At 41.6% G+C, this 19,985-nt stretch overlaps 1 protein-coding gene across 3 annotated transcripts in view; it reads left to right on the top strand.

Moving 5' to 3' along the window:
- The window catches only part of DGKQ (diacylglycerol kinase theta), a 90,523-nt gene extending 73,315 nt beyond the window's left edge, over nucleotides 1–17,208 (top strand). For all 3 annotated transcript variants that reach the window (XM_038170191.2, XM_027446168.3, XM_038170192.1), the window contains 4 exons: nucleotides 4,935–5,081; nucleotides 6,077–6,188; nucleotides 8,022–8,174; nucleotides 9,345–17,208. In XM_038170191.2, the coding sequence (XP_038026119.1) occupies nucleotides 4,935–5,081; nucleotides 6,077–6,188; nucleotides 8,022–8,174; nucleotides 9,345–9,443 (511 nt within the window). In that variant the 3' untranslated portion in view covers nucleotides 9,444–17,208. The remainder of the gene's footprint in view (nucleotides 1–4,934; nucleotides 5,082–6,076; nucleotides 6,189–8,021; nucleotides 8,175–9,344) is intronic.
- The last annotated feature ends 2,777 nt before the right edge of the window (nucleotides 17,209–19,985 follow it).

Raw genomic sequence — 19,985 nt, forward strand, 5'->3', positions numbered from 1 at the left:
GGGAGGAACTAAAATACCCATGAACTCTTAGATACAGAATTTGGCTTTTCTTTTTTCTTTCTATTCCCTTTTTTTTCTTCCCAAGAGAGAGAGTATCAGAGCAGTTTTTGTAAGCCCTGTCATTATTATTCAGTATACTTCAGTATACAAAAATTTCAATGTCGAATCCAGTGAAATTTCAAGAAAGTAGAAATATCTCTTATTCAAAGCTTATAACAGGAGGGAAGGCAGTGCTGCTGCATGAATAATAAACATCATACGTTTCCAACCTTTGCTTAGTGGTGTGTTAGCATCTGCATGCTGGTAATAATGATTTAGGAAAAAGTCTCTGCATCTCAAGTGAAACAGAGTGATAAAAAAGGTGTGAAGAGAAACCTCCCTCATTCTGGCATGCAGATCAATCAATAAGAGTACTTTTTTTTTTTTTTTTTTTGCATTAATCACTGAAAATGATGAGGAAAAAGAAAAATCAGATTTGTTTAATTAATGAATAGCTCTTTATAGAAATTGTTCTTGACTGCTCTTTATTCCCCTACATTTGTGAATAAATGCCCTCTAAGTTGTCCCTTGGTTGCCAGAACAAGCTATTACAACTACACAGTATTGCAATCCCAACTATTAAGAATATTTTCTGGCCAGTTATGAGTGTAATAAAGTGAAATCTCACCTGTCTATCAGTGTAGATGTTGCTCATACACTTCCTAAAAATTGAATAAAATACTGTTTATGGTATGTAAATTACTATTAGGACAACAGGCACTGTTTTTTATTTTCAGTCCAATGGATTAAAAACAGCATGGGTGATAAGTTTGCATACAGCAGTTCCTGTTTTAGTCCATTAAATTGTTCTGGATTTATTTTTGCAGTGAACATAAGTAAATCAGAGTTATACTCGTTCCTTCGAAATATGCTACTCTGACTTTGCAAGGCTACAGCACTTTAGAAGATGTGTCCTTTACTTATTGACACAGTATTTAAGAGTTATGCTTGGACATTTGTTTCCCTATGTGCTTTTAATCTCTCAAATCTTTACCAGCCCATAATGTGCAGCATCAACAGTGTGATGAGCAATGACTCAGTATCGTTCTTGCAGACCTTCTCCAGGCATATTGTTGTGGTGCTAGCACAGTGTTTTTGTGCAGGAAAGAGGGGATGATTTTTTTATTTTTATTTTTTCAAATCTGAAGGGCTATATGTTTCTGTGAGTCAAGATACGGGAAAGAGATATGAATTCTGAATTGATACTCAGGTATGGTTTTGCAGGGGACAAACAGATTGTGCAGCCCAACAGTGCTGATAAAATAGGTGCCTTTTAGAGAGCCATGTTAAAACTGTTGGTTTTCCCCTTTCCCAGGATATGCAAGTGCACACTTGCCAGCCAAATTAGCATTTTTTTTTCAATAAATTAACTAAGAAGCACGGCTACTTAATGCTAAATGCAACAGCAGCTGGTTTATGGACAGGCTGCTCTTGTATGCGGAATGGGAAGTTTCAGGTGGTGGCAACAAAGTCTGCATGTTGCAGAGTCCATTGGAGGAAAACAGGCTTGTGTGTTCTTCTGATTTAAGACCTTAGGCTGGTAAATGTCCTGAAATCTGTGTGCTTTCTGTCCTCACGCTGTAGAGTGTTTTTGCAGGCTCAGGACTCCTTACCTTGGGCTAGCAGATCACAGCAAAGTGATGACTTCCCTGCAGGGAGAACAACACCAAACTTGTACCACAGAGCAGGCAGAAGCAGTGTATGTTTTGGCAGTGGTGGTTTCTCATTGTTGAGTGCCAGGCATTATGATTTTTATTTTTTACAGTATAAAGCTAAGGATCAGGGCATCTGCCTTTATTCCTCAGTTGCTGTGGGGTCCTGGAACAGTCTTTAGAATTGCCTGTTAGGGAAGAGATTACATTTCTTTGTGTCATCCAAAATTGGCAGGATGTTTCTGTGACAGGCATTCTCATGGCTGTAAGATTAGGCAGAGAAAATACTTTGCACAATTTAATGCAATTTTAAAATTGTCTTTTGAGGATACAAAACTCCTCTTGGTGGGGGAAGGTTTGAAAGTATTGATTGTTTGATTTGTCAGTTCTGGATTTTAAAGTGCTGCAACAGCTGGTGTGTCTAAATTAGTTTTTTCTATATTGGGGGTGTTGAAAGTGAGTCTAAGTAAACTTTGTTTCCTGTCAGTAGGGAACAAACCTTAATAAAATCACCCAAACATAGGCTGATTATTGGCTTTTGCAGTGGTGACATCTCCTAGGTAGGATTATTAAATTGCAAGACTAGACGAAAAGTGCTCACCTTGTTTTCTTTGATCTGCTTTCCGTGCGCTGTGATGCAATTCTGAATGCCAACTCCCTTTCAAGAGATGTTTCCTAGCAGTTTATTAATGATCATGGGAAACAGCAGTTCATCTAAAAATGCCTGCTGGCACACAGAGTTCTTATCCAGCACCTGTAAATAAAAGAGTTCCCCAAACTTACCCTCCTGCGTATGCAGCGGTGGCAGGAGCTGTAAAGAATCTGGCTTTTTGCATCAGCTCACTTGGCTTCTTAGTGCCTCCTGAAACCTGGTTTCTTTATTTTGATTTTGTGAAAGCCTGGAGAGTGCTTGTGGATGGGTCTTGCTTTCTCTGACCACAAGAGATTCTTGCTGCTTGGGCAACAACCACAGAGACGGTTCAACTTACAGCATAGTTGATGGTTTGGTGTCTCCCTGAGTCTATGGAGACTTAGTCATGGGCTCGTTAAAAGAAAAGGGTGTTTTTCAGTTTGTTCTTTCTAGAACAAACACAGGATTGTGATGCTTGAAAACAGCTGTTTACCTTCCTAGTCCATAAAACTGGTCCTATATAGGATCACCTTTTAACTTTATCTGTTCTGACTTATTCAATTAGCTAAACTGAAGTGTCAGTCCAAGCTTTTGAATGCCTTTCTGGTAGGGTGTAGCTTTATGGGTCTGGCCAGTGGGGCATTAAGTAGCATGTTGGCTATATTTGTAGCGCATCATTTGTAGAAAAACGAACTGAAGGGTGATTCCTGGGCTGTGTAGGCCAAGTCCCCACACTGGTCTGAGTAGTAGGATGTTACTTTGATATCTGTGCTCTAGGGAACCTTCCAAATAATTCTGGGATGACATCATGGTGCAAGTGTTGCAGCTGAGCTGCTGCAGAGACTCACGGGCTCCATGGGGATGAATGACCTGCATATAAAGCCCTTCCCTCCTCTTGTCATCCCCGTCAGTCATTTACAGCAGTGACTGCAATGTGAGCCTTGCCTCCAAATCGAAAACTCAAAGTCCTTCAGCCCAAATAAGGTGTTGGAGACTGCTTCAAATATTAGTTCTGTGATTCCTGCCTAAGACTGCTGTCAGTACAATGTATGTAAACAAGGGTTTGCTTTAGGAAATTATTCATTTTTCTACCAAGTGGGCAAGTTGGTATGTTTTTTGCTACTGCTAGCAATGGACTGACAACTTCCACTTGGACTTTCCCACCAAATCGTGCCACGCCCAACATGTAGATGCACCAAGAAGGGTGGTGCCTCTGTCTAGTAGTGTACGTTCAGAGTTCACCCTTCCCAGCTCAACTAGCTGTTTTGATTGTAAAATCTTCCAGTCACCTTCACAACCATTAAGTAGGTATTGGCATGGTAACGTTACAGAAATAAGTCTGTTCTTTTCTGGTCTCGATGTCCTAATAGGATCCATAGCTGAAATGGAATACATGTGCAAAAATAAGAGTAATAGTATTTGATCTCTGACAGTTTTTATGCTTCATTATGTGTCACAGGGTGCCCTGCCCAAAGTATCCTGTGGACCTCAGAGGCCAAATCTTTCTTAGAGCTCTTGTAATTCAGAACAGTGTCTGCACTTCTGTCACTGTGTCATGCTCTGCTAGTTTCTCAAGGCTTCTCACTTCATGCAACTAAAGTTTGTACTTCTTGAGGATACTTAAAGTATTTTGTTTCCTACCTGTTTTATTTTTCAGTTGCTTGTAATGCATTCAAATCAGACTTAGCATAGACGGATCTCTTGGTCTTGTCTGGAGTGGAAGCATATATTAAATGGTTATCCCTCGCCTATCGTTAATTCAGTGCAGTTTAAAACTGTTAGCATGTAGGATAAATCACTCCCAATGTAATAACTTAAAAGAACTGAACAGTCTCTGTCTGGAGAATTGACTGTAACCCACGTGCTAAGTTGGCTGTCTTCCCCACTAGAAAGTCTGCATCATTCAGGCATAATGCTAGGGACATTCTGCAGAGCTGGATTCCAATGACACCCATGTGTTAATAGGGTCAAATAGTCAAAATTCATGCTTTTTCTTTTAAGGTTGTCCTGAAGGCCATGTATCCAAAGGTTACCGTTACAAAAGAAAAGAATATCTGCATTTAACTGGCATTTGTTTACGTAACTCTTCAAATGCTTTGACATTTCAAGGGATGCCATAAAATCTTCCTAATATTTTCTTTACTCTAAAATTAGGTGTGTTAGAGCTCTGTCAAAAACTACTAATCATGTTTTTAATTTCTGCAGCTGAGTATGGTTAAATGAATTAGCAGTATGTAAAGCCTAGACTTGGGAGGGTTTTCTGCCTTAATTATTCTACCATTGCATGATAAATCAGTTAAAAATGTTTTGTGACATCTCCTACGTCTTAATCAGTAATACAGTTTTTCAGCACAGAGGTTTGCGTTTCAAAGAGGTATTGCTTCTCCACATCTCTGCATCTCCCCTTGAGAGCACATGTTCTTCTAAGTAAAAAGTATATGAAATAGTTTGTGGCTTATGCTTTGTTTCTGCAATAAAAAATTGAAAAGCTCTTTAAACATACCCACTAGAGGACAATGCTATGCTAGCACATGTTCAATGTAGTACTGTAGTACAAAACAGTACTGTTCTGGGGCTTACCTTTTAGTTACATGATGCTTGTCTGCTCCTAGGTTTCACAACAAAGGAGTTTATGTGAAAGTTGGGCTGCAGAAGATAAGTCATACCAGAAATCTTCACAAAGACATAAAGCTTCAGGTGGATCAGCGAGAGGTGGAGTTGCCAAGTATAGAAGGACTCATTTTTATTAATATACCCAGGTAAAATTGAGAGGAAGGGTCTTCTGTAGATGCATGTTTGCATGTATGCATGGGAAAACTGCTTGGGACTTAAGCATCACTCCAGAAATTAAACGGTCTGGGCTGATAGGTGACTGTTCCTGGATATTTCTGATTATTGCCAAACTGTGGGTTTGCAACTGTGCCTAAGGAGCCTGGCTCTTAATACCATTTTAGCATTGCTTTTCTTATCCTTTGAAAGTCACAATCTCACTCCAAAAAAGGTGATAGGTACTACCTCGTTCTCCCGGTGCAAACCCCTGTACATTTGCTATTTCTTATCCTGTGTCCTAACAGTAATTTGGAATGATAACCTCATCAAAGGTACATGTGGAGTTGGTGATGCTATTACCCAGGGAACTGTGGAAAACCTGCAGCTCAGGTAGCTGCTGTGGGGGCCGGGGCTGTACTGACACCAGCAGGGAGGTGAAATTGCTGTTCTGTGAGAAAGAATGGCAGTTTTTTCAGAAAGCTGCCTTCCTTGAATTTGCTGGTTATGAGTGACTTTTTTTTTGTTTGTTCAGTAACAGCAAGTCATTAGCATTGCCATACTACCTTCAAATAGACTCTTAACCTTAAGCTACCTGAGAATTGTGGAGAAGAAAAGATCAGGATTAGCACTGAGAAGTCTGTGCACCAAAAGAATAAGCAAGAGATTTGAGTAAGGAAGGTCAATACTGCATGAAAAGCAATGCCATGTTAAATTGTCAGAAGCAGTTGAAGTGATTGAAGTGCAGGAACACCTGCTTAACTACTGAGTTCTTTCAAATTGGAAGTACTTATATCAATCCTTCTTTCACTCCTCAAAGATCTGATCAGAAGTTTTTCAGATTTTAGAAAAGCTTTTCTTGCTCTCGCGGTGCAGGAGAGCTAAGCTGTCTCCCTCTCACTGGTGGGGAGCAGAGTGCCCAGCTTTTGAAGTCTGACAGACCAGACATCCCTGGCGGGGTGGTCACTGTGGTGTGTTCTCTGCGCAGCTGGGGGTCTGGAGCCGATCTCTGGGGCTCTGACAGCGATGACCGCTTTGAGAAACCACGCATCGACGACGGCCTGCTGGAAGTTGTTGGTGTGACTGGCGTTGTTCACATGGTAAGTTAGCAACCAAACGAGAACAGAGGAAATGCATTTCTGCGAACGAGTTGAATGAGCCTCTCTGGTAAATACATTTTCTCAGACTCGTTTATTTTCATAATAAACAGTACATTGCAAGTCCACTTGCACCATTGCAAGTGCCTAAAAATAGGCATCAGTGCTAGAGTTACACCATCGTTTAATCAAGCTCTTGTTTTTTTCATGCAAAAATGGTTGCAGATCATAAAGAGAGTTCATGAGCAACATCAGCTGTCTGTGAATGAATAAACGTTCAGGAGTTTAGCTGTAACTGGTATGCCGTTCCACAGCCCGCAGTGCCCCTTGTAGCCCGTGTGTTAGCCTGCTTTGAAGATCCATATTTAGGTGCCACGTGACAGTAGATGGAAAGGAAACTGAAGAAATCTGTGCTAGGATGGGAAGTATGAGAACTGTGAAGTACTCATTAAAAGAGCATGGGAAAATGCTTGATGCGGGCTTTGAACTAAGGCCTTAAACATACATGCATATATGGTGCATAAATATACATAGATATGGAACACAAATACATGTATGCATAACTACCCTTTATCATGGCGTCAAAACCAAATAGTTCATAAGATGAAAGCAATATTTCATTTTAATGTCATAAGAACTCCCACTCTTCACTTAGCATGTGTACACAAAATCTGGACATACCTCAAAGCAATCAGAGCAGAGATGCTTTTTAGAGAGGTATCTTTATAATTATCTGCCACAGGCATTCCAATACCTGTCTCTTAGAATCTGATACTTAATCCAAATGCTACATGAAGCAGATTGTATACCAGTTATGCAAGAAATATTATCGCTCAATCAGTGTAGCTTTCATTCTTCCATGTAGTACGTATTTTTTAAATGGCCTGCTATTAGCAATGCAGTCCTGTGGAATGATGCGTTATTTTTGTCTTTTCTTCGTATTTGTTTCACTATTTTAAGAAATCTGTGCTGAAAAAGTATACGTGGTCAGGTAACTAGAGACAACAAATCCATACAACCACCAAAAATGGAAAGGTGGGTACTTAAAATTGTTTGTGCAGCTCAACCTTTGGTGTCAGCCAACTTCACGGTTTTGTAATTTAGTTCTTTTAAGGAAGACAAACATAAATTTTTCCATTAGGAGAAGTAGTTTCGTAGAGATCCTTGAAAGTTTTGTTTTGTTAGAAGCACCAAGGAATGAACATACTGCTTCAGAACATAAACATTAACAAACTGATGCTCTTATTTTGTGATTTTGTGTTAAGATTTTTACCTGTATGTTTGATATGTGCACATGTTCCCCAAGACAATTTTTAGCAGCAGAGTTGCCTTTGCATCTTTTTTTTTTTTGTGGTTAACGCTGATCCTACTAGCTGAAGATGAATATGGAGTTGGATATTGTAAATCTCTGTCTCCCTGATTTATGATAATGTGCTTTTAGATTTGGGCAATTTCACATGCACCAGAGTCTGTGTGTATGGTTAGTTGTTTTGAAAAAGTGTTTACTATTTTATGGAGGAGGGAAGTAGAAGCAAATACGACTTAGTGAATGCATTCTCCTTTCCCAAAATGAATGTACAAGTGATTCCACTGTGTAAATTATTTCGCCTCTGGCAGCTCGCATGGGGATGAGTTATGCTTCATGCACTAATTAAATGATTAATTTTGCATCAGTAAAAGCATCCTATGCAGATTTTGCCTAGGCAGTTCTTTAGCTTGAAACTTAAGACATCAGGTAAGAAAAAAAACTGTATCCACCCAGTTTAAGGGCAGCTAATATTTGCGCTTCTTTGTTCACTGGGGTGTTTGATAATCCAGGCTTTTACTTCCTAACAGGGTCAAGTCCAAGGTGGTTTTCGATCAGGCATCCGCATAGCCCAGGGCTCGTATTTTCGTGTAACGCTCCTAAAGCCAATTCCAGTTCAAGTTGATGGAGAGCCCTGGATTCAGGCCCCAGGACAGATTATTATTTCTGCTGCTGGACCAAAGGTAATGACTGTAGGTTTGTCTCAGAAATCTGACAAATCTTTTGTTTCTCCAATGGATAGTAATATATTATCTTGCTCATCAGTTGTGTTCTGATGCTTAACTTCAAAGGAGCTAGTCAGCACTGTGTCGTAACTGCTGGATAAATACACAGCCTTTTATAGAGAGAATGGTTTGAGGACCCTCTCCACTGGGTCAGATGAGGCTTGTGTTTAAGAAAGTCATCCTCGATAGTCCTGAGCTTCAGCCAAGTGACTTAATTTGCACTCCTGTATTGAGATCTCCAGGCAGTATTGCTTGCTCTGAAACAGATCATAGTTATGGAGCCCATGGTAGCACTGCAGTGTGCAAGGGACAAAGCAGCTGTCTGTGCTGGAGGAGGGACGATCTGTCAGAAAGCAGCAAAGGAGAAAAGTGAATACTAGAGGAGGGAAGTCTGAGAGTCTTTGGAGATAACTGATGTCTGATTTTCCCTGGTCTTTCAGTGTATATACAGAAAAAAAAAAAAAAAAAAAAGCATCAGCTGCTTAAGAATTAACTTTTGATATTGAAATTGTGAAATAAATGTTTTGCAATGGTTGACTCTGGTGTGCAGAAGTCTACAGATTCGTCTGCTACCTTAAGGACACCTTTTTAACTCACAGCAGTTTGTTGCTATGGACGAGGCATATCCCTACAAGGAGGGCTACCAGAAAAATAGCCAGATGAAATATGAAATAGCAGATGAAAAATGAGAGTAAAGAGGGTCATACTTCAGATGTTTGGGAATGTGTTAAACTTTGTTCTTTTCCTGCAGGAAATTGTTAAAAAGAGAGAAAGAAAGAACAAACCTAAGTTGTCCTTCCAGTAAGAAATATTTCTGTCTTTAAGGCTAGTGACTGATAGCATTACCCGTATGTATGTGTATGTATATGTGTGTACATTCATATATATGCACACATATCCTTACACTTCTATATGTATGTACCTACATGTGTCTATATATTTATGTAAAAATCAGTTAATCCTAGCACTTTACAAGGATAGCTGCTTCAACCAGTAGTGTATTTCAATGTGTTTCAGTTGCAGTTCCAACATTTTGCTCATGTATTAGTTGCCTTAGGTCTGCTTATGTATATCTGACTACAGATATTTGAATTCTCACTCACCTTCTTCAAAAACTTTCCGTTTTAGGTACATATGTTGAAAAAGTCCAAGCAGAAACAGAAAAAAACTGGAAGCCTGAAAGAGATGAGAGTGGATAGCATGGCAGTATCTGAAGGAGGACGCTAAGTGGAGACCTGTGCTCGGAAGCGAAGCAGCACAACTACTGTAGATACTGAGATGGTTCAGTAAAACTGGGTGCAGACAGCTGGTGAAGAAGGGTTGCTTAGGAGCGTGCCTTTCATTGCATTTTAACAGTACTGGGTTCTGCGTCGTCTTTGAAAGATAGTGCCTCATTGTTACAAATAACTATTATGTACCACTTGCCTCATTTGAGATGTTTACTTTGGGTTGCTTTTCCATAAACCGTTTCCCAGTTTTTAATATATATGGAACTGAGGCCAAACAGAGATTCCAAGATGCCGAGATTTCTGCATCTATGTTTGCAAAGACTCTTCCCCTCCTCCCAGCTTTTTCTTTAAGAAAATCATTCCATAGATAAGTTTTGGTGTATCTTTCCATAAATGAAAATGTGTTGTTTTAAATTAATGCTCATAGTAACCTCCAAACCAAAAAAAGGCAAAGACATGAGCTGCTGAGAACTCCTTGGATAAGTCCAAATAACATAGCTGAAACAGTACTACCGTAGAAGAGAAAAAATACAAAACACAGGAGAGATGATTTCTATAAAAGGAGCCCCGTGCACAGGGAAGAAAGAAAGTACTAGAACAGTTGAGTCAAAATATTTCAGAGAGTTTATTTCCACAGCATTTAGACTGTGTGAGTGAAGGGGAAACAGCTTTTAGAGCAAGTTGTCAACTGAAGTTGATAATAGCCTGTTTTAAAGAACATTTGAATTTCAGCAGCTACCACTCTAAAAAATGAACAAAAATACCTGAGGCAGTATTACATTATACTGACTGTTTTCTATTGCTGAGACCATTATCTTTGACACCAGGCTTTGCTTCTTGCCTTTACTTGTGTTATCTCATTTTCACTTATCTGTCAGAGTTGGACTGTTACTTAACAGCAAGTTCAAAGACTAAAAGAATTGTCACTAATTAGTGTGAAACAGGTACCATTTAGTGTTCAGTAAAGTGAATTTGCACAGTGATACAGTAGAACTGAACTAGAACTGAACTGAAATACTGAAGAGTAACTTCACTGACAAAACTGAGGAGGTATTGGAGCCTGTACCATGCATCTAATGTTCTGTAGGCTTCAGAAAACTGGGGATGTGATAGCTGTCATGAAAACTCACCAATCTAGCCAGACTTCCTGTGTCTCCTGTGCGTGGTGCTAGCAGCTGTGGACCCAGGTGACTATTTCATCTCACTGGGATGTGTGTTTGCTCCTCAGAGGTTTCCTCTCGTCTCCTGTGAGACTGAGATCACTTCTCTGTGCTTACCCACCTGCTGAAGACACAGGGATCCAGTAGTTTTCTAGCTACCTGCTGGAGACTGGCACTGGAGCTGATGTGTTGGTGCCGTAATGTGCTACATGCGTCTGCTCCCTGTGGCTGCGGTCATGTTGGTCTTCACTGACATCTGACATCAGTGCTGGTTTTGTCTTGCTTTGGTCCTCCAGTGACTAACCTTTCACTGCAGGTCAACATCATAACGAGATGCCCTCTGAGCACAGTTGGCTGTGGAGCAAGAGGCCTGTGTGTTTTTGCCACGTGTGTGCATTGGCTCCCTGGAGCTACTTGAGCTCTGCTGGCACGGATCAGAGTCCACTTAGCTAGCCAGGGTGATAACTTGTCCTCTGTTGCATGGTAGTAACGAACCTGGCTGTGGATGACATGAATTTGTCACTCAAGTGGCAGCTTCAGGAAGGTTCCTCTTGTGAGCATGTCCAGAAAAACATCTCCAGCTGCTTCAGGAAACTTCACTATACCTTTGAAACATGCAAAAGCCATTGTCCTGTGTTGGAGACCATTATGTGGTTAGATAGTTCTTGCTGGGTTTGTTGACATCAATCTGTACTCTGAGCACTGTGCCATCTCCAGCAACATCTGGTCGTTACCTGTGCTTTATATTTTCCAGTTATGGTACAGACAAGGGTGTGAATGTGGGTACTATAAAACATTCATCTGTAGCATCAGACAGAGCTATGCAGCTAAGGCTATAAACAGAGACGTAACAGAGATGCAAAAAGGCCAGCTGACTGCAGTCTCTCCCAGCTGCCCAGTGATTTCTTCTGCTAACAGGTGCCTACTGTTGTTGTAGAGATGCATTTGGAGGACTCCTCTTTTCACTCGAGATTGTTATTTCAATTGTAAGTCTAATTTGTAGGAATTATCTTCATGTACTACCACATGGACTACAACTTACCATTATTCACCATGCAAACTATGAAGGAAATAGCATGGACAGTACAGGAGGAGATAGTGTGGACACTCACCTGGTCATTAACCATGGCATTGTCTCAGCTTCAGAACCTGGGCAGCAAGGATTAACTGGAGCTCCTCTGGCATCCTGGTACCAGCGTTGCAAGGAGGAGGGGTGTGCTGTATTTCAGGCTATGCCTTCTCAGGATGCAGCTCACAAATTAGAGAAGAAATCTTAAATGCATCGCTGTTCGTAGCTGTCCAGAAAGCCAGAGAAGCTACTTTTTGTCCTTGGGGTAGTTGAAAAACTGATTGGTCTTCTTTATGGTTGCTGACTCAAAGATGAGAGGAAAACTGCTAACTCTTCATTACAGATAACATGCATAAACTTTGAAGCTTGTTGGTATTGGCTATCTTCTACAGCCCGAGTAAATAAGCCTGTCTGACTCTGTTTTTCAGACAGACACCATCCTGCAGCATGTAACTGACAGTGTTCGTGTTCTTGGCTCGTTAAAGGCCTGGCTGTCTGTCTCTGTTGCTCAGTATCTGTTCTCTCAAATACCATGAAACTCTTGGGCCAGAGTATTTTAATCAGAGGGCCTCTCACTGTGATATGCCCTTCCTTCCATTGGGATTTTCCATACCTGGAGCGCTGTAGGAGCCTGTCTCAGGGTAGCAGTGTGTTAGTAAGGCAACACAGAAATATAAACACATTCTCCTTGCAACTGTCTAAGGAGATCCTAGTGGAAGATATGGAGGCTTTTAGTTTTCTTTTTTCTTTCTCTTTTCTCTTTTTCCATAAACTGACTCCCACGTGTTGTTTGAGTAGATGAGTGCCACACTGGAATGAAAATATATCTTAAGAAAAACACACTTGGCATTTAAGGTCTCTCCACATCACAGAGTGATTTTTAGTACGTTTTGAAGACAAAACAGATTCCTGGGTGGAGGAGATAGGAAAGCTCTTGCAAAGTTTTTAAAATAAGAAACTCTCTGTTGAATGTCTCTATCAAGACGTTCCAGTTTCAGGTACTGTAGAAGCCAGTATATCAAGGGGATCATACCTGGTTTTTTGGTGTTTGTTTTTTTGCTTGTTTGTTTGCTTTTCTGACAATTTTATCACACTGATTTTCTGCAAAGGCCTAGGATTTTCTTCCATAGGAGTGAGATTTCCTTGAAAAGAGGTGATAAAACTCCCTGCAGTTTTCACTTAGCCTTCACGTTGAACATAAAACAATGCAGTATACTTCACATCACCGCGGGCTGATAGATGATTCTCGGCATTGAGTGGAGAGAGGAACACTGTGTGGGTAGCTGGTGTTCACATGGCCAAGTGCTTTAAATAAGGCAGTAAGAAAAGTACTGGGAAGGAGGCTCAGTTCTGAACAGACAGCTGTTAATCAACATCAGGGACACAGAATCAGAAAGCATAACCCATGGACAGGGCGGAGACGGAGGCTCACTGCCATCTAGAGTGCACACCTTCATCCTGCCCTGCCTTCTCAGCTCACCTGCAGACGGTGGCAGGCACACGGAGCAGCACTAGCCTCTTTCCTGCTTTATTTGGTATCTTACTACACTTTCCTAGCATGGGGAGAAGAGGGATCCTGAAAGCCAAGGTTCATTTCAAATATCCCCGTGTCACAGACAAGGAAGAAGAAGGTGGTCAGTTGGTTAAAATCTGCTTTGATGGGTAAATATATTACCTCTGTCTTGAATTTAAACCTAAGTTCAAAAGCTTATCCCTGAGATAAAAACACTATTCAGAAAACTTGCTGTTTTTTCTCCCATGACTTTTAGACTTGATTGGAGTAGTTTAAATTGCTGATGCTTTCATTGCATTGATTTTTGTATGAAACTGGGTTATATTACCAAAAGCATTTTATTTCTATACATTCATATGTGTGTATATATATATGCATATGCGTATATATGCACACACCCTTAAAATAGTCTTCCTTGTATTTCCATGAAAGGAAATGGCATGTGGTTTTGTGGCTTTTGCAAAGAGCACTCACTTCTGGATCTTTCTCTCACCAGTTGTGGTCAGAAGGCAGGGCTTGCTTTCTTGCTGGTCCCACCGAGGCTCTCAGCCCACATTTCTGAGGGATGTGTACTTCCCGACATGATAGCAATATAGTCAAAGCACAACTGTGTTTATAGTATCTGCATGTGTACACTTTGAGCCCCTCTTACTTTTTCTAGGTTTTAATCAAGTCTTAGTGTGTTTAAAATCAATGGCAATGGCTGTTGCAATATTCTAAAAACTAGAAGCTGCAGCATAGTCAACTTCAAGACTTAGATAAAGAACAAAACTAAATGAACTGTTCCAGACAATTGCTCATTAATCTTCACAGTTACCCTCTTCAAAGTATTGTGCAGATTACAGTTCTTTAAAGAGCAAATAATGTACTGTGTCAATAATGGTCTGATTATCAGCTCTGTGGAATCGCTGAGCAGCCAGGCGTGCGCGTTACCTTGCAGCGGCCTGCTGGCATGTAACCACCTCATTTCCAAATGAAGCCTTGTTCTGAGGGAGGAGAAGGTAAGATGAACTTCTGCAACACCTAAGAAGGACTTATGTTGGAGACAGAACAGATGTAGCTGCATGGGTATTTCGTAGCGTGCTCCGACTGTGTGTGCAGGTACAGTGTGTGTTGCATGGCCACCTGCCCATGCTCCAGCACGGAAACTTGGGGGTGCACTGGCGTTGTGACCTTGAGAGAGCTGCCAGGAGATAGGTGTCTTTCGATCTGCACCCCATACCTCTCCCTTGCTGCCTTGACATGAACTCTGCATTTTCCTCTCCTGCTAGGCTGCCTTCCTGCCCTTTGGGCCCAACCTTTATACTGACACTGGTAACAAAGGCGTGAGTGAGCTGGTTAAAGGAAAAAAAAAAAAAAGAAAAAAAAAGGCTGGTGAGGTTGTGCAGAGGGCAGAGAATGGAGATCCTGGTCTAAAACTCCACTCTAGCTATTGGCCTTTAAGCTGCTCATTGATTTCTGCTTCAGCTTCTACTTCAGCCATTTTTGCAGCTGTGCAGCAAACATTCAGCAACTACTGACATGCCTGGGATTCGTGGTGGCAGCACTGCCTCCGTTTTCAGCCCTTGACCTTGTATTCCATCAGTGCATGTATCACTTCACAGACTTTTTGCACTTAACAGTAAAAGCAGGTTGGATAGTTTTAGGGTGTGGCAAAATTGCAATGTTTGTACTTTTTTTGTAAATATGGGGATGATTCTACAGATATAAAAATGCACTTTCAGGTAATGATGAACACAAGTTTGTAGAATGCAACTGTTTAATGTTTTAAGAGTTTCTCTGACTTGCAGTGTTCCTTGATCCCCAGCTCTGATACTGTGTTTTCAAAAGCTCTGCTTGGGAATGGGAGATGGTATCTTCCCCACATCGCAGTATGTATTTATATCTGACTGACTGAAAGTTCACATATATTTTTAAACAATTACAAATTGGCTGCTATTCTAAGATTTAGGCTTCTTAGTCTGATTTTATAATGCTTTAGAGTAATGTTAAAGTTTATTTATAATGTCAACATTTACTGACTTGACACTTGGCTTGTAGGAGAAGTCCAGCTCAAAGCCTTTGTTCCTTTGCTACTTACTGTGTTCTTGAACAGTGCAGCCGTTGTAAGTATGGAATGCAGTGAAACAAATGCAATGTATTAGTCTTAACACGCAGTTAGACCAGCAGTTTCAATGTTTACAGGACAGTGACTATTGATTGTAAACCTATACATGTCAGTTCATTCTCTTTCTGCATTCTGGAAGCGCTGTTTCTGCTTCCCATGACAATTAATAAAATAGTTGCCTTCCGGTTTAGCCTCCTAGCTATGTCCCTGTAGAAAAATTTAAATGTGGATTTTGACTTTTCTGCCATTGATTCATAGGGCAGCCTTTGTACTGACACAAGTGTTGTTATTGAATGTGTTTTCGAAAAGATTGACTTTATTTTTTGTGAAGATAATTTATCAGAGTGTTTTATAAGCAATTCAGTGTTGTTAAAAGGTTGTTCTGAAGTCTTGAAATAAATGTATGTAGATATCAAAGATGTATCCCAAAGCAAAGTATTTTTAGTAGGACACTTACTGGTGTAGTTACTCCTCTGAGCTCTTCTCGCAACACACCCTTTTAACATGTCACTGTGGCTCAAGTGTGTTATTTTGGAGAAGACTTGATTTCAGAAGACGTGGCTTCATTTACGTTGTGTGTATCCTGTATCACACTTCTGGCAGCAACTCCAAACATAAACACCAGCTATTGAAGGCTGAACTTTTCCCGATACAAACCACTGTCAGATAAGGAGTAGAGAGCCTGCCCTTGTGCTTGACAGCAGGAATGCTACATGTCTGGTGGCTGTCTGGCCCTTTGAGACATCTCTCGCTGTCCACAGGATATGCCACATGTTGGTCCTTCTGCTTTCTGAAGGAAATAAGGCATAAATCAGGCCCGTCCCTGTGTCAAACAGTTACAGCTTGCCTTGCCGTGGCATCCCTTTCTTTGTGCTGCTGATCTTGCCAAATTGGGTAGCAAGAGGTGCTTGAAGAATTACTGAGTATTTATTGTGTACTTTTAGGTGCTTATGATGCCTTCACTGCTATTTTAAAAGAAAATTGTGGGGATCTGTATCATAGCAATAGCTGTATAACTCCAGCTTTCTGAACATGCCAAAAGCAAGTAATCCTTAAGATAGTTTAATTATCAATGGTGTAGATAGTAGCAATCAATACCTTGAATAAGCTGCAAGTTCTAATTAATAGGAGTATCTCTGCTTTGAATGCAAAGCATCACAGAGGTTGTCGTTTAGTGTAGATTTCAGTGTCCCTCCTACTTATAAACCACTCATCACGTGTTAACTCTTCTCAAACTACAGCTTAAGTAACTGTGGTTTTCACCTCTGGTTAAATCAGCCAACTTCAAGCAGTTTTTCAATGAGTGTTTTAATATCAAGATATTCTAAGATGTTTTACAGAGTTTTTGTGAATCTTCTAATACGTCGTTAATAAATCAACTTGGCCCATCAAGCTAAGGTAAGCTGACCACCAAACAGTTTAGCTGTTGTCTCGTGCTTATTCTTTGTGCACCTGCCTAATAATACTGAGAAAACAAAGTGTAAGCATAAGCATTCAAGTGCTCAAAAGCCTTCCACATTGTGTGCCTCAAACTAGTAATGCATTTTCACATTTACTTGTGCATTGGTTCAAGAAACAGGGTTTTAATGATGTAACTTGTTTCTCAGTGTCTGCCTTGCAAATCACTATGCTGTGGTAATTTGTCTACAAATAGCATACCTAATCTACTAATTGGTTTAAAAAAAAAAAAAAAAGTAATTTATAGAAGATGGACCTTCCTCGTATATTTAAACATCTGTTTGTCCTTGGGTTGTGTTTGGAGAACAATTCTGTATATATTTGGCAATGTTTGTGTTTAATTTGACTGTACATTTTGCACTGATTTGAAATTCTGTATTCTAAGTATTATTTACAAGTTCCAGAGATCTATAACTAGGATTTATCTGTGAAAAATACAGTATCTGTTCCACCCTGGTTGTCTGTGGAGTAGCTGTGCTTCTTTGAAGACGGTGAAGTACACTTGGTGGGAGGGAAATGTGCCTGGTTTCCAGCGGGCGTTGCTTGGGTTAAGCATTCTATAGCCTTGCTGTGTGAGGCCGGGTGGTACTCCAGGCTGGGTGGCGGGAGGGTGGCTGCGTTGTAGCAGCCTGGTTCCTTTCTTAGGTTTTAGTTGCTACAATGATGCCCACACTGCTACATATGCACACACTCAGCAAGGGTCAAGCACTTCTGGAGCTGTTACTTCTATGGGAAGCACTGTGGCTGGACAGCCCCTGCCCTCCCTGCAGCTCCAGGCCTGCCTCTCGTGGTGTCCATCACGTTGGCATCTCCACTTCGGAGGTCCCTGCTCCATCAGCCCTTTCCCTGACACGAGGGGATTGTTTCTTCCCAATTTTTTTAAAAATAGGGGAGGGATTGTGCTTGCCCTAGCGTCTCAGGGTGCACCTTGTTCGTGTTGGTCTGCAAGCCAAGAAGCTTCAAAGTAGCTACAATCACATCTAAAAAGCATATATAGTATAACTTGATTCAGGACTACTGTCCCGGGAAAAGATGGCAAGCAAACAAAATGCTGTGGGGAAAAAAAGAATTAAAAAAATAAAAATATATATTAAAAAATAAAAATAAATAAAAAAAGAAAAAAGAAAGACAGACATTCTCATGACATAACCAAGCTGCATGCCTACCAGCTTGCTTTAACAATGGAAGGAAAATGCTCCTGTCTCTACTACTGGGAAAAGCAAAGACACATCTTCCAATTATTCGGGTTCAAGTGGTGTTGCGGCACACTAAAACATACCAGTTTTCAAATTCTATCCACTTCAACTTTTACACATATGTTTACAGCTGCAACCCAGCACTTATTTCAAATATGCAATTATGGGAGCTAGCTGGGGTGTCCAGCAGGTAAAACACATGTACCTCGAGGACCAGGGAGCTCTCTGTGGGTGCTCAGTGCGGGGCCGTCCTTCCAAATGCTGCAGGTGGGCTTGTGGTCAATATGCAGTGAGCTGGTGAACTCTCTTCAGGAGCCACGACCCAAAATCCATCCTTGTGCACAGCCCTGGAAAAGAAAGAGACATCAATTTAACTCTCCAGTAATGGGGAAGAAACAGGCAGCGATGAAAATGTGTTCCTCCTCCTCAGCAAAGCACTGCTGGAGGCTCTGGCATCACACCTGCAGGCATCTCCCAGGCTGAGGGCAATGCTCAATCCCAGCCACATGCAGGGAGGTCTCTGAACCTTCACCCAAACCCAAACCAGAGCGCACTCTCTAACTGGCAAAGGGCAAGAGGAGGACCAGGAAAGAAATGTGAGTGGAAGAGCTTCCAGGTGACCCAGAAATTCACTGTGATTTGTGGGGTGTTTTTGCCATGGACTCCTTTCGAGCGAATAAAAAGAGGGGAGAGTAGAGTGGAGGTCAGAAAACCTGTGCTGAGGACCTGTACAAGGACAGCACCTCACCTCAGAGCAGGAAATGGGGCATGGACCAGCTCTGTGCCTCCAGGGCTGTCGGGGCAAGTGCTGGCACTGCTGTGAGGACAGTGCTGCTCAGTCCGTGCCTGCTACTGAAGAGCCTGCTCAGAGCCAAGGTTTCTGGGCGTGCTGGTCACTCCTCTGCTCGCTTGCAAACTGGCTGGAGGCCAGCACCTCCTGGCTCCAAGCAGCTTTCCTCCCTCCCGCAATCCCCAAAGCCCACGCAAGCAAACACAGCAGCTCCGGAGGCACAAACATCCCCAGCAGCAAGGACATCAGATGTGGATCTTGCTGCTCCTGCTTCAAGCTGGCCAAGCTGGAAGAATTAACCCAGCCACAAGAGCCACAAACCAGCTCACAGTGAAGGCCATGCTCCCACACCTCTCCAGCAAAATGGGACAGCTTGGCCCTTCTCTCCATGAGCCTTTGGCTCCTGCTGGTATCTCCATCCTACTCACAAATCCTCATTAGCCATTCCTTTCCCCGGACTCCTCCTCAGTCCTATGGAGAGCTCTGTACAGTGGCTTGCTATACTTGCTCTCCTTTTCAAAGAGCTAACAGTTTTTCAGGCTTCCTCGGGTTTTAAGTGAACACAATGTGGATTTTTTTTTTTTCAGTGTCTTTAAATTTGTAACCATGGTGTGTCAGCAGATCTGGTCATAAACTTTAAACCCCAGCCTGCTATAACCTGTCCAAAGTCTCAGCTACACCTGCCTGCCGACAGGGTTAGTTCCTGTTAATTATAACTACTTGCCAGCTGTCTGCCAAGTGTTCAGCTGAGTGCTGGCACAAAACGAAGGAGTGTCAATGAAGTACCGTGACACCAAAGCATGGACCTTAATTCTGACAACTCTTTCTTACGCATAAACAAAGCCGCTCTTGTGCTGGGCACAGCTTTGTGAGTTTGCTGCCCAGCTAACTGCGCTTGCTGTTACACTGGAGCTTGCTGCCCTCTTGCTTCCCGACTGAGGATAGACAGACCTTACAGTGGTTTATTGGAGGCTTTCGGGAAACCCTGCCTGGCCCACCGGGTGTGCCACTGCTGCTGGTCGAAAACACTGTAAGAGCAATGGTGGACTGTAGTTACACAAAAATGCCTATAATGTAACTATTTGGTCTGTGGATGTGTAACTTAATCTATTTATTTTATTTATTAATTTACTTATTTTTCTAAAGTCCTCCTCCTCCAAAACAATCAACATTTTGGGGAAGGAAATAAAAAGGCAGTAAGGGAGGTGATGAGGGTGCAGGTTCTCCTGGGCAACTCCACAGCTCTT

The sequence above is a fragment of the Anas platyrhynchos genome, chromosome Z (genome assembly GCF_047663525.1).
Source record: "Anas platyrhynchos isolate ZD024472 breed Pekin duck chromosome Z, IASCAAS_PekinDuck_T2T, whole genome shotgun sequence".
Classification (NCBI taxonomy): domain Eukaryota; kingdom Metazoa; phylum Chordata; class Aves; order Anseriformes; family Anatidae; genus Anas; species Anas platyrhynchos.